The 17,903-nt window shown below is 38.7% G+C and overlaps 1 protein-coding gene across 13 annotated transcripts in view; it reads left to right on the forward strand.

Annotated features, from left to right (window-relative positions):
* FAT3 (FAT atypical cadherin 3) overlaps window positions 1-17,903 on the forward strand; it is a 396,171-nt gene that overhangs the window by 318,583 nt on the left and 59,685 nt on the right. For all 13 annotated transcript variants that reach the window (XM_021544996.3, XM_085574877.1, XM_085574896.1 and 10 more), the window contains 3 exons: window positions 7,406-7,602; window positions 8,681-8,834; window positions 9,692-9,925. In XM_021544996.3, coding sequence (XP_021400671.3) covers window positions 7,406-7,602; window positions 8,681-8,834; window positions 9,692-9,925 — 585 coding nt within the window. The remainder of the gene's footprint in view (window positions 1-7,405; window positions 7,603-8,680; window positions 8,835-9,691; window positions 9,926-17,903) is intronic.

Here is a 17,903-nt window from a genome sequence, read left to right on the forward strand (position 1 = left end):
GCTAAATTATCACTGTGAATGAGTCAATTATATTTCTTTCTTTTTTGGATGAAATTTGAAGCAAAGCTGAAAAGAGGGAGTGGAGTGTGTGTGTGTGTGTGTGTGTGTGTGTGTGTGTGTGTGTGTGTGTGTGTGTGTCTGTCTGTGTTGCTCTCTCAATTTTCCAAGATGAATGCTGAATGCTTCCTGATTTGCTGCACTGCAATGTAGTGTAGCCATCAACCCATTATAATTGATATGTCAGCTTGAAAACCATCATGACTTAATGTTTCAAACAAGGGAAAAGGAAAATTTTCTTCTTACAGAAAAAATCCTTTTACTTCCAAGCATTTAAGTTTCTTTTGAAATAACATTTTTCTTTTTCAGACAGGAAAGTGGATGCCAGAGCCATTTTGAAATACCAGTATTTGGAATGAGGAGTGGTGGGGGGCACGAATGAATTTTACATTATGGAATGAGGGAACACCATTTATTATCAGCACAGATTTCTGGCCAGGGAAATAGTAATATACTTAGAAGCACTGGTTAGCTGCCATGCATTGTTATATACAGCATAAGGAAATTTTCATTACATTGCTAATACATTTTTCAAAGCATGGCAACGTTGCTTTTTCCTATTGTGTAATATTTATTATCATTCTTTTCTCCTAGATTCAGCCTGGCTTTTGTGTAAGTATGTTATGAGTGATGTGTGCTACAGTTACTTTTCTCCTTCCATCTCACATTGTCCAATCGCTTTTGTAAGGGAACAACTTTTTCACTCCCCCCAACCTTAGCAATTCAAGAGCTATTATTAACTACCTAGTAATAACCAAATTATTTGAAAAATCCACATTTTTCACACTGGATGGGATTCAACATATATAAGACTGCATGTAGGAAGCAGGCTGTGGGCAAAAATTACTTAACGAATAGGAAAATAGTTCATGTATTTTGCTCTGGAGCAAAATACATGAACTACCCCTTTGTTAGCTATCAAAATGAAAATGGCTGTGAGATTTTGTGTAGAGAGAGGTGTGACACCCCAGTTAGCCACAGCCTGCCTGTGTTACACAAGTGGCCTAATTTTCAAAGCAACCAGAAATTCATTGGTTAATTGCAACTTGAAATTTTGGCTTCACTTTAAAGATTTGCACAGACTGTGTGTTTATAATGTAATGTTCTGTAGGATATTAGGAGTAGGGACTAAAGTAGTCCTATGTGTAAATGTCAGGATTTAGAGGCTCTGGGCAAGGTGCATTAGTTGCTGGTGGCCCAGTTCCCACATATGTAAATCAGTAGTGCCTCATACTAGAGATTTTGGGATATTTGAAGGAGTTTGGGGATCCCAGTGTGGACAGTATGATGGGAAATGAAAACCCTTAGCTGTGATCATTGGTTTTGTTATGAAGTCTGGCAGTCATCTCTTATAATGCATTATGCCTTTAGTTACACAATGTTTTTTCTTCGCGTACCTAGGCTGTTAATTTAGCAAAAATTGGACTTTTTAATAACAACTGTCAGATGTGGCTCATAATTTAGAAATCATTCTGTTCCTTAGTTTCTGTCACAGTTCAAAATATGGCAGATATTTTGCTGTTCTGTTAGCTTCTGAAAACATTAGATGTCAAAGCCCAAAACTTCTTTATTATACGATTACTAAAGCACAGAATGGGCTCCGAAATTCCACTTCCTTTGAATATATAATTTGAGCTTGGGAAATGCACAAGGAAAAATTAGGTTATTTTGATTAAAATGTCAAAACATGTTAAAATGTACTTTCACTCAAAAAATAGTCTGTTCACACTTTACCTCAAGTTGATCTCAGGAAGTGCGCTTGAGTATTTTGTGGAATCAGATTAGCTAGATGATTATTCAAAAGCTGTGGCTTTCTGGAGGCATTTTGATTCATAGAAACTTCTGTGAATACAGTAAACTGAGTAAAAAATTGTACATTAACAAAAAGGAAGAAGACAAATTATGAGACTCTCATGTATCCACCAAGAATAGCTTTGTGAAAATGCATCTGGAGAAAAGTAGCACATAGAAGATAGATAGATGGATAGATGGATAGATGGATAGATAGATAGATAGATAGATAGATAGATAGATAGATAGGAGAAATCATTATTTAGAGGATAAGATAAATATATACTCCGGGACAGATGTGATCACTGAAGAGTCCTTCGTGCCCTTTTGAGAAGTACAAGTGCCTATTGCAGTCTTCTGGTCAATCTTGCAAAGGGGTAAATACATTTGGGTGGATAAATAAATATTCTGCTTGGATTCCTTCTGTTTATGACTGTTTTCCATGATTACTGGCAAGTCGTTGCCATTGTCAAGTCCACCTTCATTTGCATTTAATGGTGAGGGAAAAAATTTTGCACTTATTCTTGGTTATTTGTGGTTCATTAGCAGCTGGAGATGTTTACAAAGCAAAAGCACTATAGATAAATCTTAATAGAAGATCAATAGGATGTGCAGATGACACAAATGCACTTAGGAAGTACAGTAGTTTTCTTTTGAAGGCTCATTTGAGGTCATTGCCTGTATCATTTGAGGCAGTTTGCCTAAAACCAGAGCTCTTCTAGCCAATCTACACCCAGCCAGATATTACTGAGATTTAAGAGTGGCAAACCATGAAAAACCACCAGAAGAATGTCAGCTGCCACGACATTGGTACAGTGAAGTGTTTTGTGTTCCTCAGTGATGTTAATTAAGCTTCCTCAGGCACATAAAGCTAGGGAGTAAAGCAGTCTTTAGGTTTGGTTCAGCTGAATACAAGCAGGATGGACGGTGTGCTTTGGAGGAAAGAAGTGATATTGTACATGGTAGATTATTTGCTGGGTTGATTGCCCAGTATGAGCAAAGGCATGGGTTTTGTTAGTTTTTATCATATATTTGAGATACTGGAATTCTAGAGAAATGGATGTTTCAGTGTTTGGAAAGGCCTTGTGTTGTCAGATGAAGAACAGTTTCTGCAATTTTATGGTAGTAAAGCTAGGAGGATTGGATTTATCATTTCAGAAGCTGAGTAAACATGTAACAACTTGAAGTGGGAGTGAAGGATAAACCTATTGATTTTGTGCAATGCAAATGCCTAGAGTTCTAACTGGGAATTGAAAGTACTTAGATAAATGCATAAATGTAAGACAGAAGCTAAATAAATAAGTTAGTAAATATTCAGTTCCCCCTCCCAGATGGGGACATTGCAGTGAAAACTGATACTGTTGGCTTCTAGTTTTCCATTCCCTTTTAGTTGCTATAATGGCCTCTGTGTGTGCTTTAGTAATGATGTGTGTCAGGATTTGTTTATTTTGGATCACTGTGTCTCTGCATTTCATTTGTATCTGGCTGTTTTCTTTCTGTACTTCAACTTGAGCTTGATTTGGCTTTGTACTATTTGCTGACTAGGGAGGGAGGGAGCAGTATTTAAACTTCAAGTAACAAAAGATAAAAGATACTGCTGATTCTTTTAGCCTCAAAGCCTTTCTAAAAAGTTACTGGAGTGTTTTTTGTAGCTAGCACTTCACTGTTGTGACATTCAAAGTAGAACATAAGAAAACTGCCAAAAGATTTTAAAGAATCCATTAATACATGTAGTCAGGAGGCTTCCGTTTAGAAAAGCTACATTATTCAGAGTGAAAAACTAATTAATTAGAATGCCCCTAGGAAACTGAATCTGCTTGCATATATTAGTGAAAAAGTTAATTAATCACTGCAGAACGAGATCTGCATCAAGACATATGTATAAGTACTAGGAAATTATTTCCTAGGCCACTGTGTGGATTTTTTTGCCTTTCCATTTTTAAGAATATTTTCTTGGTGGTTTTAGTTTTATATCTCATTATATCTCTTACACTTTGTAGTCCACCTTTTCCTTCCATCAGTGAAGAGCCAATCCTGAGATGCTCATGAAAACGACATGCAGATAAACCACTATTCCTGCTTATTGCACAGGTTTCTTGGTCATTCAGATTGATTCTTTTCTAGTGGAGTAAAGAGGAGGAAAAGAGATCCCAAGGACCAATTTCTATACATATTCTCCAAATTCCTAGGTGTGATTTAAAAGCCATTCCATTAGCAACAAAGTGACAGTGATTTTAAAATTCCTCCAAGGTAGTGTTTCTGCTAACCGTAAAAGCCACCAGCTGATTTTAATTAGATTTTACCTTTCCTCTTTTCATAGCAATGGGATGCCCATACCTTGAGCATATTGCTTCCTAGTTGGTCAGGACAGTTAATAATTTCCTTTTCCAAAAGGACTTATATGCAGGAAAGCTCTGATTAATATCATGAAGCAAAATAAGAATATTTAAGACTACTTTTATTAATGGTTTACAACATTAAACTCACTATGAAAAGATTGCAGCCTTTTATAAAAGAGAGTTAAGCTTTTTTTTATGTTGGCATTGAACTGAATAGAAGGAATTTAATGTCAATCAGTGGGAGTCTGCCTTCTTTGAAGTCACATTCAGGCTCAAGTCAGTGGACAGATTCTCATTTTCCTGGATTGTATTCAGATCTGGCCAGTAATGCACATCAACAGTCTGTTCTCTCTTTAGGAGAAATGTGTGTTTATATGACACAACAGATTAAACAATGTATCCTCTGGTGATTATTCCAGACTATCATTGAAATCATTGGGAAAACTGCTTGGTTTTGTGATCAAAAAGGGTGGTTTTCTATCAAGAGAAAATATCTGTGTTTGATACATGAGTTTAGGGCTCTGTATGCTTCAAAAGCCTTTTATAATTATAATGCCTATCTGACTAATTTTTTGGAAATCCTATTCATTACAACTTGCTTTTTTTGGCACAGTCACAGCTAGCAGAAATGGTGACTCTTAACAAGAAAGATTTGCTCAGCCTGACTCAACTGACTTAGTTTTCATATTAAATAGAAACCAGTCTATCTTGTCATTGGTAGCTAATGGAGAAGGCATAGGTTACAGCCTGTGACCTCTTTCCTGCTTTTTGATGTAGAAAGAAGGTATGGAATGGACATTTGACTTTTTTGATTGGTTTCAAGCTCAACTTCAAGTTTAGACCTCCCCTGTGTTGTTAGTTTGACAAAAAGGTCCCTGACAACTGACAGAATTGTGACAACAGAAGCAACATATCAGAGACACTAGTTGCCTGATAACAGAGTCAACACAAATAAATTCAGCCTTGGATTTTTTTTTTTTTTTTAATACTTACTTATGCAGTCATTCAGTGGAAGTACTAGAGGGGAAGGTTTGCAAACCTGGGCTTTCCATTCAGCTTGTACAGATCCCATGACACATGTCAAAACCCTGATTAATTTGTAAGCAAATGCATACTAGCATGTTTGACATTCTTGAATGTGTTACATGAAAGAATAAGCATTCCCTTTATAGTTTTATAGCACTTTTAAACATGAGCAACATGGAAAGTAGTTCTAAGATTGAATTCCTGCATGGAGACCATAGGAGAAAGCTTAATATGGTGGGAAAAGATCTAGTAGTGAGTTAGCTGCAATTATAGGTCAGCCAGTGGAGCATGATGATGCTTTTTAATATTCCCTCACTTATTTTTTGTAATACATGAGTTTGCTATGAGTGTTCTATCTAGTGTTCTATCCTAAATTATTAAATGTGCAGATGAATTTTTACAGACCAAGCTGGGCACAGAAGATTGGGTAGCTGGCTTTACTGGCTTTGGCTAGGGTATATATAATTTTCTAAGAAGAATCTGCTATGCAGCTGTGATTTGGATTTGTGATGTCACAGGGATGTTTTTGTTCCTACTGAGCAGATCTTACACAGAGTCAAGGCTTTTTCTAGTCCTCAGGCAACCCACCAGTGAGGAGGGTGGGGGTGCACAAGGAGTTGGGAGGAGACACAGCTGGGACAGCTGATCCCAACTGACCACAGGGATATTCCACTCTATATGGCAGCATGCTCAGCATATAAAAGCTGAGGGAAGGAGGAAAGGGAGATGTTCATAGTTAATGGCATTTGTCTTCCCAAGTAACTGGCAAGGTGACAAAGTCCTGCTTTCTTGGAGATGGCTGAACACCTGACATGAATTCTTTTTTCTTTTGCTTATACACAGAGTTTTTGCTTTTCCTGTTTAACTGTCTTTATCTCAACTCATGAATTTTCTTACTTTTACCCTTCAGATTCTCCTCCCATTCCCACTTGGGAGGAAATGAGCAAGAAGCTGTATGGGGCTTAGCTGACTAGCAAAGTAAAGTCCTAACATTGGTTTAAAGGATTTTACTATCTGGTAAAATCCTCTCTGGCAGGAGGTTTGGATCAGATGCACAGAAAGATAATTGAAGGTGATTTCTTCATACACCAGGCAGGAGACTGTAACATTTCAGATAAAAGAGTAAATAATTGTTAGACACTTTAACGATTGTGCCCACCATAATTGTTGCACACTTCCGTATGTGACATTCCCTTCCCTTCCCTTCCCTTCCCTTCCCTTCCCTTCCCTTCCCTTCCCTTCCCTTCCCTTCCCTTCCCTTCCCTTCCCTTCCCTTCCCTTCCCTTCCCTTCCCTTCCCTTCCCTTCCCTTCCCTTCCCTTCCCTTCCCTTCCCTTCCCTTCCCTTCCCTTCCCTTCCCTTCCCTTCCCTTCCCTTCCCTTCCCTTCCCTTCCCTTCCCTTCCCTTCCCCCTGAAGATGATGTGGACCAAAACTTTCAGTCTCCCAACCTCTTTTTGTCACCAGGCAATTTAATGATTTGGAAGAGCAACATAGCCAGATTCAATGTCAGTGTTACGGCATGGTAAAAAACTCTTCTGCTTTATCTCTTGCGCACCTTTCACCAGCGTTCAGTCTTGGATACATTTGATCTATTTGTACTGCTTACCTTCCAACTGTTCCTCAAATGACCTCTTGTTAGGACTATTTAGTACTAACGTGTCTTCCTGTGTCATGTAAACTTTTTTAAAAGCTAGAATTTTAATAAGCACATGAATGGTGCAGCTGTATGATAAAGCTTTCATTAGAGGATTCCTTAATGGAACCCACTTCCAGTCCTTGATTGCATAATCAACAGCTAATGAAATTGTCTTGGTAACAAGAGCTACGGTGTATTACATCCTCTCCCGAGACTAAGTGGAAAGACAATTGTACCAGCCCAAGAGGACTATTGATTGTTCACAGTTTGAATTTCATTACCCTTATGGAGAACTGAACAAGAGATCATCTTCAGCTCTGCTAAAATGGATTTTTTTTCCACTGAAAGTTATCCATTCACTTTAATACAGGGCATTTGGGGGGCAATAAACACAGGGAGTGTAATTTCATTACAGATTTCCTGAGTCTGCAAATTTGGAAGCACCAAAAGCTGTGAAAGAAATGATGGCTGCTTAGTGATGTGTCTCTGTGTTTAAACCAGGTGGGTGCTGTGAAGGGACACCACAGCTCATTGTGTGTTGCTTACCTTATTGCAGGAGGGAATCCCAAAGGGAAGTTTGCTCTGGGACTGGTTCAGAATGAGTGGAAAGTTTATGTTAAAAGGCCTCTGGATCGGGAAGAGCAAGACATTTATTATCTGAACGTCACTGCCACAGATGGCCTCTTTGTGACCCAAGCTGCTGTGGAAGTGACTGTCACTGATGTTAATGACAATAATCCAGTGTGTGAACAGGTGAGTTAACACCACCCATGGCAATTGGCCGCTGTGTTGAGAGCAATGCTTTCCCTACAGGTGTCTCTTGCCGTTTGCAAGTATTCGAAGTATTGATAGGCAATGCTGATTTTCATCCTTATGTTCTTAGTGGAAGAATCTGCAGTGATCTGGGAGAGAAGCAGGATAAAACATTCACGTGAAGCCAAGATTGAAGGATAATGGTCTCATAAAGCTCTTAAAGGAGTCTTGTATGCAGTGGCCTTAGTTGTCTTTACAACAAATGATGCGTTGTCAGGTGGCATTGGGCAGCTACTCCTCCCCTGCAAAAAAGAATGAGGTGTTCCTTAACAACCCATGTGGAAATGTCATCAGTCTAGTTTAATTCCAGCCTTCTTCAACTTTCCAGATACCAGACATCCAGTGGAAAAGGCAGAACAATGTAGCTTGCTGTCCTGTTGTCAGGAATGCATGCAGTGTGGCCTGACCACAGCTTTCAGAGTGCTAGCTGTCTTGTATTCTGTGGAAAGGCAATCCAGGGAATTGATATTAGTGCAATAGAAAGGTCTGTGTGAAATTAAAAACAGGATAAAACCCAGAGTTCCTTAACGGTATTACTCACAGAAAATTTATATATATGTGTGTGTATGTGTATATGTGCATGCACATACTCATGTAATTCCCATTGTCACATTATAATTCAGTGTTGGATTAATCTTATTGCAAGAACCACTCTACCACTCTGGGGAATCACAATCTGTATTTCCCTCAAAACTGCTGGATGAGGTGATAAAAACAATTGTTTCTGTTAGCACACTCATCAAGATTTTCATTTTGTAGGTGTCAATGGAATAAACAGAGGATACAAAATGGTATTGCATTAAGCACCTAAGATGAGCCCTATTCACTGTCATCATTTGGCATTGTTTCTGTGACACCTCAAAGCTTAACAGTGATTTGAATTTCTAGGAATGTGTTGTGTAAAGGAAAATTGTTTCCTGTATAGAAAGATGCACTACAAATAGTTTTTCAAAAAGGCTTGTTCAAAGACTGTAAAATACTCCTACAGCATAACTTACATATCTGTTTTTGACTCTAGGTTGCATACACAGCACTGTTTCCTGAAGACATTCCACCAAACAAAGTAATTCTCAAAATCAGCGCTAAAGATGCTGACATTGGGTCCAATGGTGAAATTCGCTATTCTCTTTATGGCTCGGGGAACAATAAGTTTTTCTTAGATCCAGAAAATGGTAAGACAACCAAATGTTTCTGAATAGCCTTAACCCCTCTACATCTGGGTACTAGTTTCCTTAAATAGAGTTAGGTTACACCTGGCTGTCAGCCAGTTGTTCCAGTTGTGGCAGATGTGGGTGACCATTTGAACAGTGGTGACAGGAGGGAGAAAGAGGGACATCTTTATTGGCCAGGTTGGATGTTATAACCAAAACAGTGGATATCCATCCTTTTCTTTCCCTACAAACTTCAAGTTAGATCAGAGCTTTATCATAGAACTACAGAATATTTTGGGCTGGAAGAGAACTTTGAATGTCATCTAGGCCAAACCCCTTTCCATATGCACATTCATTTTCAAATAGATCATGTTGATCATAGACCCATCCAGTTAAGGTTTCTGGGGCTGTGCCAGTGACTCTGTTTCACCACCCTTATCATAAATATGTCTTCCCTTATATCTAATCTAAATCTACCCTCTTTTAATTTAAAACAATTGCTCTTTGTCATATCACAACCGGTACTGCGAAAAAGGAAATGTTTCTGTGTTAAGGAGTCTGTAAATCTTGAGAGTGACAGAAAGACAGACTTGGAAAAACATGGTGGTGTTCATATGGGTGAAGCCGTAGGCTGCTGTTAAACCCACATGAATGGCTTGTCATTCCTGCACTCATGTTGACACCTCACTTTTTTGGGTAAAGAGGAAGGGGAAGTGACACTGATGTGAGTTTTTAATCTGTTTGTTGGAATAAGCAATGTTAGTTTTTTTTTCTCTTTCCTATTCCTGTGGAACGCATGGTTTTGAGACACTCAGGCTGTCTAGAATTAGTGATGTTTCTACAATAATATGATAACTGCTGCTTTTAAATCATTTCAGGTGAGCTGAAATCTCTGGCCCCTCTTGACCGAGAGAAAATCCCTGCATACAACTTGGTTGCCCGAGCCACTGATGGTGGTGGCAGGTTTTGCCAGTCAGAAATCCATCTTATTTTAGAAGATGTTAATGATAATCCACCAGTCTTTTCATCTGACCACTACACTGCCTGTGTTTATGAGAACACAGCCACTAAAGCTTTGTTAACAAGAGTCCAAGCAACTGATCCCGATGTTGGTAAGTGGATGACATTGAAAAAAAAAAAAAAGTTAATGAAAATTCTGTGGGTTGGTGGAATTGCAGTGCAAATTCACTTTTCTGTTGCTAAATTTTTCATTTTCTCCTCCTCCTTCTTCTTTATCCTCCCCATTTCTTTCTCTTCTCTTTCCTCACATCAAAATGCTTGTGTCTGATCTTGACACATAATGATGTTATGAACAGAAAAGCATTGGAGTAGCCACAGAAGCATATAGTCTTCTCTTGATCAGCAGTAGCTCTGTTTAGGGGGAAATGATCATTTTGGGGCTAAATTGCAACTTTTTTCTTTCAGTGGTCTCACTTCTTTTCTTGAGCCATGATTTTGAATACCCATGCCTCTATTTATGCAAATAATATAGTTACATGTCAAAGGAACCTATATCTGATTAATCACAGCTTTTCTAGAGTTTTATACTGCAATAGCTCCCATTTGTTCCAGCTGATTACCTTAGCATAGAACTATTGTACACTGTGAATGTACATTATAAATGTTCTGGTTACTAAATGTTCTGGTTACTTAACTTCACACTCTTTGAAAGTGTAATAGTTTATTATATGAGGACCTTAGCCTTGAAATGTGGGCTCAATTATACATATTTAAAGGGGAGTCATTTTGCATAATACAGTGGTAAAACCTACTGAATACTAATTTGCAATACTAATGACTGAATACTAATTAGTAATACATACTAATGACCTAAAAAATTTTAGGTCATTCACTTGAGTTGAAATAACTTAGTTGGGTTTGTTTTTTTTTCTTCCTGCGTTTTGGAGGTGTTTTGTAAAACCTATGACCTGAGTAGTTTCACGTAAAAAGCAAATCTTTCATTCAGTGGAAAAAAAAAAAAAAATCTGAGTGTGGTGTGCATGCTTGAAGTTTCAGTTATTTGGAAAGCTGATAGTTTAGATATACAGGAATTCATAAAGGAGCAGCAAACTTTTATTAATGTATCTATGAAGACCTGCATTATTTGCCATGGTTGAAAACTCACAATTAAAATTATGATACTGTCCTGCAGTGAAGAGCCAATTACTGGTGGTAAACTACTGAACTGTTTGAAGAGACAGTGTTGTTATTTTCCACTGTTGTATTAATTGCCATTTTTCTTGCAAGTGGGATGACATTCAAGGAGAGAGGGGACACAATTAGAATAAAAAGTTGTCAAGAAAAGTTCTTGCTAGCACCAACTTTACATAATAAGATGGGGTTAACAATGGAAAAAACTCACAAACCAGGAGCTAGTTGCTGGGAACTTGGAATGGGAACTAGGAATGGGGGATTTGGAACAGGGAATGGGAAGTGGGAATGGGGATGGGAATGGGAAACTGGGAACACTGTACCTTCCTTCTGAAACTAGAGAAGTTAAAGGGAGGGATGGATATGATGAATGAGAAGGGGCTATGTACTTCATTAATGCTTAGACCTAATATCAAACCATACTGTGTATCTTAAGTAAATGACTGAAAAGTCCCTAAAACTGGATTTTGTTCTAATTACTGTTCCATTAGTCCCTACTAAAATCACTGATTCCCTATTGCTAGATAATGAAATGTGTTCAGGTAGTGTAATGTTCCCATGAGAGAAAAAATATATTATTGATATTCCTGATGGGCTGTGATATTCCTCTAAGGCTTTTTGAAGTGCTATCCTGAAAACATCAATGGAGGCAGTAATCATTGTACAAATAAATTTTTAACATTCAAGAAACATCTTATGATCAGCCTTAGAATTTGCCTGCACTCCTGTGGGCTTCAAGGGCCATGTACTGTAAGGGCAGGACCATGAATATTGAAGTGATTGAGAGAAGTCCCTTTGTGGTCCACAACTAAACACAATTAAATAGAATCCTGAGAATACTGTGTTCAGACACTGTTGGATAATTAAGGCAATTTCCAGTTAAGAGAAAACTAGGATTATATCTGCCTTGTGCCTTTGATATCTCTTGAAGTTCCTGATCTCATAATATCCTGTGAAATTAAAGGACTGGACCATAAATTGTTGTTTAATATATTTATAATTTGGATACATACTTAGAAACTAGCTGTACCAGCTGGATACACTGAGGGAAAATTGTGATACTTCTTCACAGTATTCAACAGAAGAAAACAGTTTTAACTGTTTAGTAGCACACAAGTTCATTTTCCATAACCTCTACATACAGCTGGGAATCTTAAATTACATGATCTCCTGAAGAGGAGATAATATACATAAGTCTATTTGTTAGGATAATTTAGTGGTTTTAATTGAAAACAATTCTTTCTTGTATACTGCTGCGAATGGAAAGTTTTAGTATTTCCACAATATGGTATTTGAGACTTACTCACCACCAGCAGGTTTAGAAATGTTCAAACTAAGAAGTGGAAGTGAAATGCTGGTTCTACATTTTTTCAAGAGGTTCACAGAAAGCAGCGAATTTTTCGCCTCCCACTGTCACCAAAGCAAAGTGCCAAATTACTCCATTTTGTTCAAATTAAGGCACTAGAAGAGCTGGAATGAATGCTGAGGTGTAATTACATGAGCAAACCCATCACACAACTGCAGTATCAGCCGGTTTCAAATGAATTAGGGTCATGCTAGGGCAGTGACTCTGAGGAAACCTACATGGGACTTTATCAATTTTTTAACATCATACTGACAAACTTCAGAATAAACGTGGAGCCCAAAGCTGAGGTGCGGGCACATACTCAGTTCCAGTGCTGCTCATGTTTTCTGCATGCACAGGGTGTAGTAGCCTCGCTCACACAGTACAAAAATGAATGGCAGCATCATCCAAGCTCAGCAGTGCTTTAAGCAATGGTTAAATCCTGCCTCACTTGCAGATGCTGTGCTTTGTGAATGACCTCTGTGCTCAGGCTTGTTTTAATGATGATTAATGGCGTAGTCTACCAAAGGCAGGAGCACTTACTGTACTAAAACCAAAAAATGCATTATCCATCCTTCTGCAGTCTTCTTCACCACCACTGGAGCATCAGCCGTCCAGATCTGTAGTCAGCTTAGTGATTTCACTGACCAATTGATTTTTTTCTGGGTTTATGATGAATATGAGATTCTAATTTGGCTCATAATGGGAATATCCTTGTCAGGAATCTCTGTCCTCCCTGCCACTGCTGCCTTCCAGCCTCTCTCTCCATTAGTTGATGTTTAAAGCTGTGGCAGACCATCCTGTTCCCTGCACAACCAGACAGTACAGATGGACTGGGCTATCTTTGAGCCAGCACCTTGTATTGCATACAGCCAACGTGCAGGAAAACACAGGCATGTATGTAAAAAAATTGGCAGGAGCAGCCTTTATTTGGTTGCTGAGTTCATGCAGTCTGCAGACTGCCCTGCTCTGTGCTCAGCTGCCCCTCAACCTCACAGCCCTTCCCCAGCAGCCCAGGGCCCTTGCCAGTGCATCACACAGGAGATGTGGTAACGTGCATGCTGCTAGGAGCCATCTGGTATCCGTGTTTTGGTTTGGGAAGGCAAGGCTAGGAGCTTCTGATCATCACTTCTGATGACACTGATCTGCTTCTTCTTTGAATAGCAGGCATCTTGTCCAGCCATCCTGCACAAGCAGGAATGTCTACAGCAGGTTATCTAGGACTCAGTCCAGATGGCTTTTGGCTGCCTCTTAAGGGCAGACAGTGCTGTCCTCCAAGGATTGACTGCTATGCAGCATAAGCACATCAGAGGTCCTTTGGGAATAACCAGGGACCTGCATTGTGGATACAGACAAAAGTGTAACATCCTCACCATGATCTGTTATACATGAAAAAAAAGTGTTATTTCAAGAAATACCCCATATCTTTCAGAAGATTTAACAGCATTGAGTAATGCAACCTGGAAAAACAGCAAGTAGTGTGCTATCTTATTCAAAGCATTTTCTCACTTTGGTGCATAGGTTGCCCAGATTTTTGGACATGACTCAGTTTCTGCAGGGCTTGTAGCCTCATGAGCAGAATGGTCTAAGATTTATTGAGCAGTTATGAAAAAAAAAAATCCAGCTAGTTTTGGGGTCAGTAGATTTGAATGATGAGCCTGGATTTCTGTTCTTTGTTCCTAGTATTTGAAGCTTTGGTACATAGGTGGATTTGAGAGGAAGATATGGGTGTTGAAAGCCTAATTCAGGAAGTCAGAATAAGATTTGAAACCCTCCCACAGATATGTTTATACAGTCAGGTTATATGGGTTAATTGTGTTGAATTTGATTCTGCACTTTAAGCAGTTTTATAGAGTTAAATATTATTTGGACCAGGATTTATGAGAAGGATTCTGTCGTCATCTGATTAGCGCATTTGTGTTTAATCTGGAGAGTTTAAATCAATCAAGTCTCTAATCAGTCTGATTCTTGGTGTGGGGAACTAATTATTCACCTTTTCACACAAAGTGGAAGAGCTGCAGCAGAAGAGACTCAGCCCTTCTGAGGGAAGTTGGTCTTTTCAATAGAAGACATCTGCTTCCTAAACCCAAACTTCTCCAATAAGAATTGATAGGGAAACTGGTAAACTGGGGGAAGAAGTGCCATTTACTTTCAGGTTCTGATAGAAAATTTTATGTTGGATTCCAAAGAAATCTGTGTCAAAAAATTATGTTTTCCTGCAAGGTTTGACCTCACTAATTTTGAAGTTTTAATCAAGACTTGTAATATGACTTCTCCTTCAGGCTTCAGCCAGTCCAGTTTAGTGTGTAGGATCAGGATGCTGGTGAGCCCAGCATGGAAAAAAATCACTCAGGCTGTTCAATGGGTCACCACTTTCAAGAATACACACGTGGAACTAGAGTACAGACTTCAGCCTCATCAATGGTGGGCTTTGCTCTTGAAGAAATTAGGGCAGCTGAGCGTGTTGCAGTCATAGCTGCCTCACATCTGGGCTTAGGGAAGCGTAACGTGTTTCCAGGTGAAATTGCAGGAGGGTCAGAGAGAAGTGTAAGAAAGTCACAACTTGATTGGAGATCAGTTCTCTGAATTATGTGTAATGGTGAGTAACAAAATTATAGAAATGCTGAAGTAGGTACTGATTCTGGCATTTTTTGGCAAAACTAGTACACAGCAAACCTTTGCTTTGTGTGTTTATTAATGTTGGGCATGTCCCTTAAAATGGACCTAGAAACTTCTGGAGCATTCAGGGTCTGAAAAAGATGAAGGCAGGCATAGAAATGTGAATAAAAAGAATAACAGATGTAATAGGACAGAAAATTTACTAAAACTCAACAGCTAATAGGTAGTTAACTTTGGTAGTGAGGCCAGCTAGATGGCATTTCTGGGTATTGTCTGAGTTTTTGTAAAATAAATATTATAAGATACTTTACAGAGGATGACTCATTCTCTTTAAAATATACATGGTGCTTCCTATGTTTTCACCCACATTGTTTCCTCACAGACATTTAAAATAGTACCTGGGTTATGGCGCTAATGCAGGATATGAAAGAGACATGAATTATTAATTCCTTTTACTCTAGCAATCCAAAACAGTGCTGCATAAGTAAGAGGTGTAGCTGAAGTAGGGAGGCCTGTCCACTATCACTGAAGCTGTTTTCAGAAAGAATTTAGGAATCGGCCATGGAAGAAAAAAACAACCAACCAATCAACAAAAAGACAAAACACAACAAACAGCCTAAAAAACAACAAACAAACAAAAAAATAAGAAAACACCACAGAACACAAAACAAAAGGCATGAGTGAGCATTGCTCTATAGCCTGGTGGGTGATTTGGTTCTGGGCTTGGTTCCTCAGAGCTTATTCAATGAATAGTAGTAGTCCATGATGATGTATCCTTGTACTCTTTCTTCTTACTGGAAACGTGTCTACCATTAGACTTCTGTAGACTTCTTTACCATTAGTCTTCCAGAGAAGGAGTGTGGAAGGGTAGTGTCTCGTATTCCCCAATTGTCTGGCCAGTCCTACTTGCAAGTCTGAATTCACTCAGGAGAAAACCTAGGTTTTGTCTTCCTAGTCAAGGCAAAAAGACTAATAGGAATGCAGAGATAAAGCACTCTGGACCCCAGAAAAATTGCCAAATAAAAAAATAATGGTCAGACTCTTAGGAGTTTAGACTTCACTTATTGTTAGGAGGTAAATAAACAAGGTATTTGGGGATTTGAAAACCTCTCTCAAAACATTCAGTATGACCCTGTTGAATCCCTCAGATGGCCATATTTTTAAAGCTTCAAGGTTAGGGGAATGCAATAACCCTCCTTGCATTAAAATAATGAGATGTGTGTATCAAGATGAGTAAAAGCTAGACTTTGTTGAGGAACTGGAAGTCATCAAACCAATCTCATTTCCTTCTGCAATATGTGAGGAGGCCATATTGAAATAAATGTTATGGCTTAGGTTTAGTGAGTTTTATGGCATTGAACTGCACCATGTTTTCATGTGTAAGCCAGGGATACATGGTCGGCGCCAAACTGCTATCAGGGGAGTTTGTAGCAACCATTATACTGGAGGGGTAAGTTAAGAAAGGTACTGGGTGCAGCACTGCTATTTTGATTCCTGAATACATAAATAGGCATAAGAACAGTATTGCTAAATGTCAGAAAGCAGAGTGGTGCTGCAAGTTATCCTGGATAGTGTCAAAGCTGCAGTTGTGATATTTAACAGTTGGAAAAGTGGTATGGAAAAACCCAGTGCAAATCCTCAAGATAAATGTTATGTCTCATGTTTAGGCAAGAAAGCCAAGTGCACTGGTGTTGTCTGGGTGGTGACAGCCTGGACAGCAGAACTGCAGAGGTGCAGCTGCATTACTGTGACCCACAGGTTGAAGGTATTTACACTTTCATACTGCGTGAAAAGGCAAATATTTTAATGAGATGGGTAAACCAGAGTAATAGTGGGAAAAATAAGTAGTTCTTTCTGTTTATTTGGTGTTGGCAAATCCTGACCTGAAAGGCTGTGTTGTTTTGGGTGCAGCATTTCCAAGAAGATGTGGGCTACATTTTCCAGGAAGAGGTAGGAGATTGACAAAAGAGATCACAAGTCCGGAGGAAAAGTCAGGAAATATTGAAATAGTTGAGAGGGTCTGCCAGGGAAAAAAGAGTTGAAATAATAAAATATAACAGTCTTCAGCTATCAGATAAGTAGCTCTGAGGAAGGAAGTTGACCCTTGTTCTTTTTTTTTTTTTTATCTTGTCTTTTATTAATTTTATTCAATCTCAGCAAAAAGTCAGAACAAGATTTTTATTTGTAAGAAAAGTGAGGCACTGGAGTATCCAAGGAGGTTATGCAAGCTCCTGATCAAAGGATAGGCCTCTGTTTGGGGATAAAACTTGGCTTTGTGCAGGGATAAATTAGATGACCTCTCAAGATTCCAGCTCTCTTCACACTTTCTCATTTCTAGTAGTTTTTGAGATTTCCTAGACATTATTAACAACATAGAGACAAAGAAGTAGACAGTGGAGAATTGTATCTATTGAATTATATTGAGTGAATAAACCCTGTCTTTAAACTGTATTACTTAAACATATATGTATATGAATAGTCTTTCTCTGTGTATATACACATACACAAATATATAAAATACAATATACAAACTGATCACATGTCTGATGAAAAGAGGCTGAGGGAGCTGGGGTAGTCTAGCCTGGAGAAAAGGAGATTGAGAGGAGACCTTCTTGGTCTCAATAACTACCTCAAAGGAGCTTGTAGTGAGGATGAGAAGAAATGGTGTCAGATTGTGCCAGGGAATGTTTAGATAGGATATTAGGAAAAATTTCTTCACAGACATTGGAATAGGCTATCCAGGGTAGAATTACTACCCCTGGAAGTGTTTAAAATGTGCATGGATGTGCTGCTTGAGTGCATGGTTTGGAGATGGGTTAACAGTTGGATCTTTTTCTGTCTTAATTCTAGTCATGCTTATACATGTATATGTATGTATTTTATTTCCCTCTTTGTGTGCATTCCACTGCTTCCAGTTATGTTTCCCTGTGTAATTCTAAATCAGGTATCTCCAAAATCCCAACTTCAGAAAAAAT

This window comes from Lonchura striata, chromosome 1 (genome assembly GCF_050655825.1).
Source record: "Lonchura striata isolate lonStrDom1 chromosome 1, ASM5065582v1, whole genome shotgun sequence".
Taxonomy (NCBI): domain Eukaryota; kingdom Metazoa; phylum Chordata; class Aves; order Passeriformes; family Estrildidae; genus Lonchura; species Lonchura striata.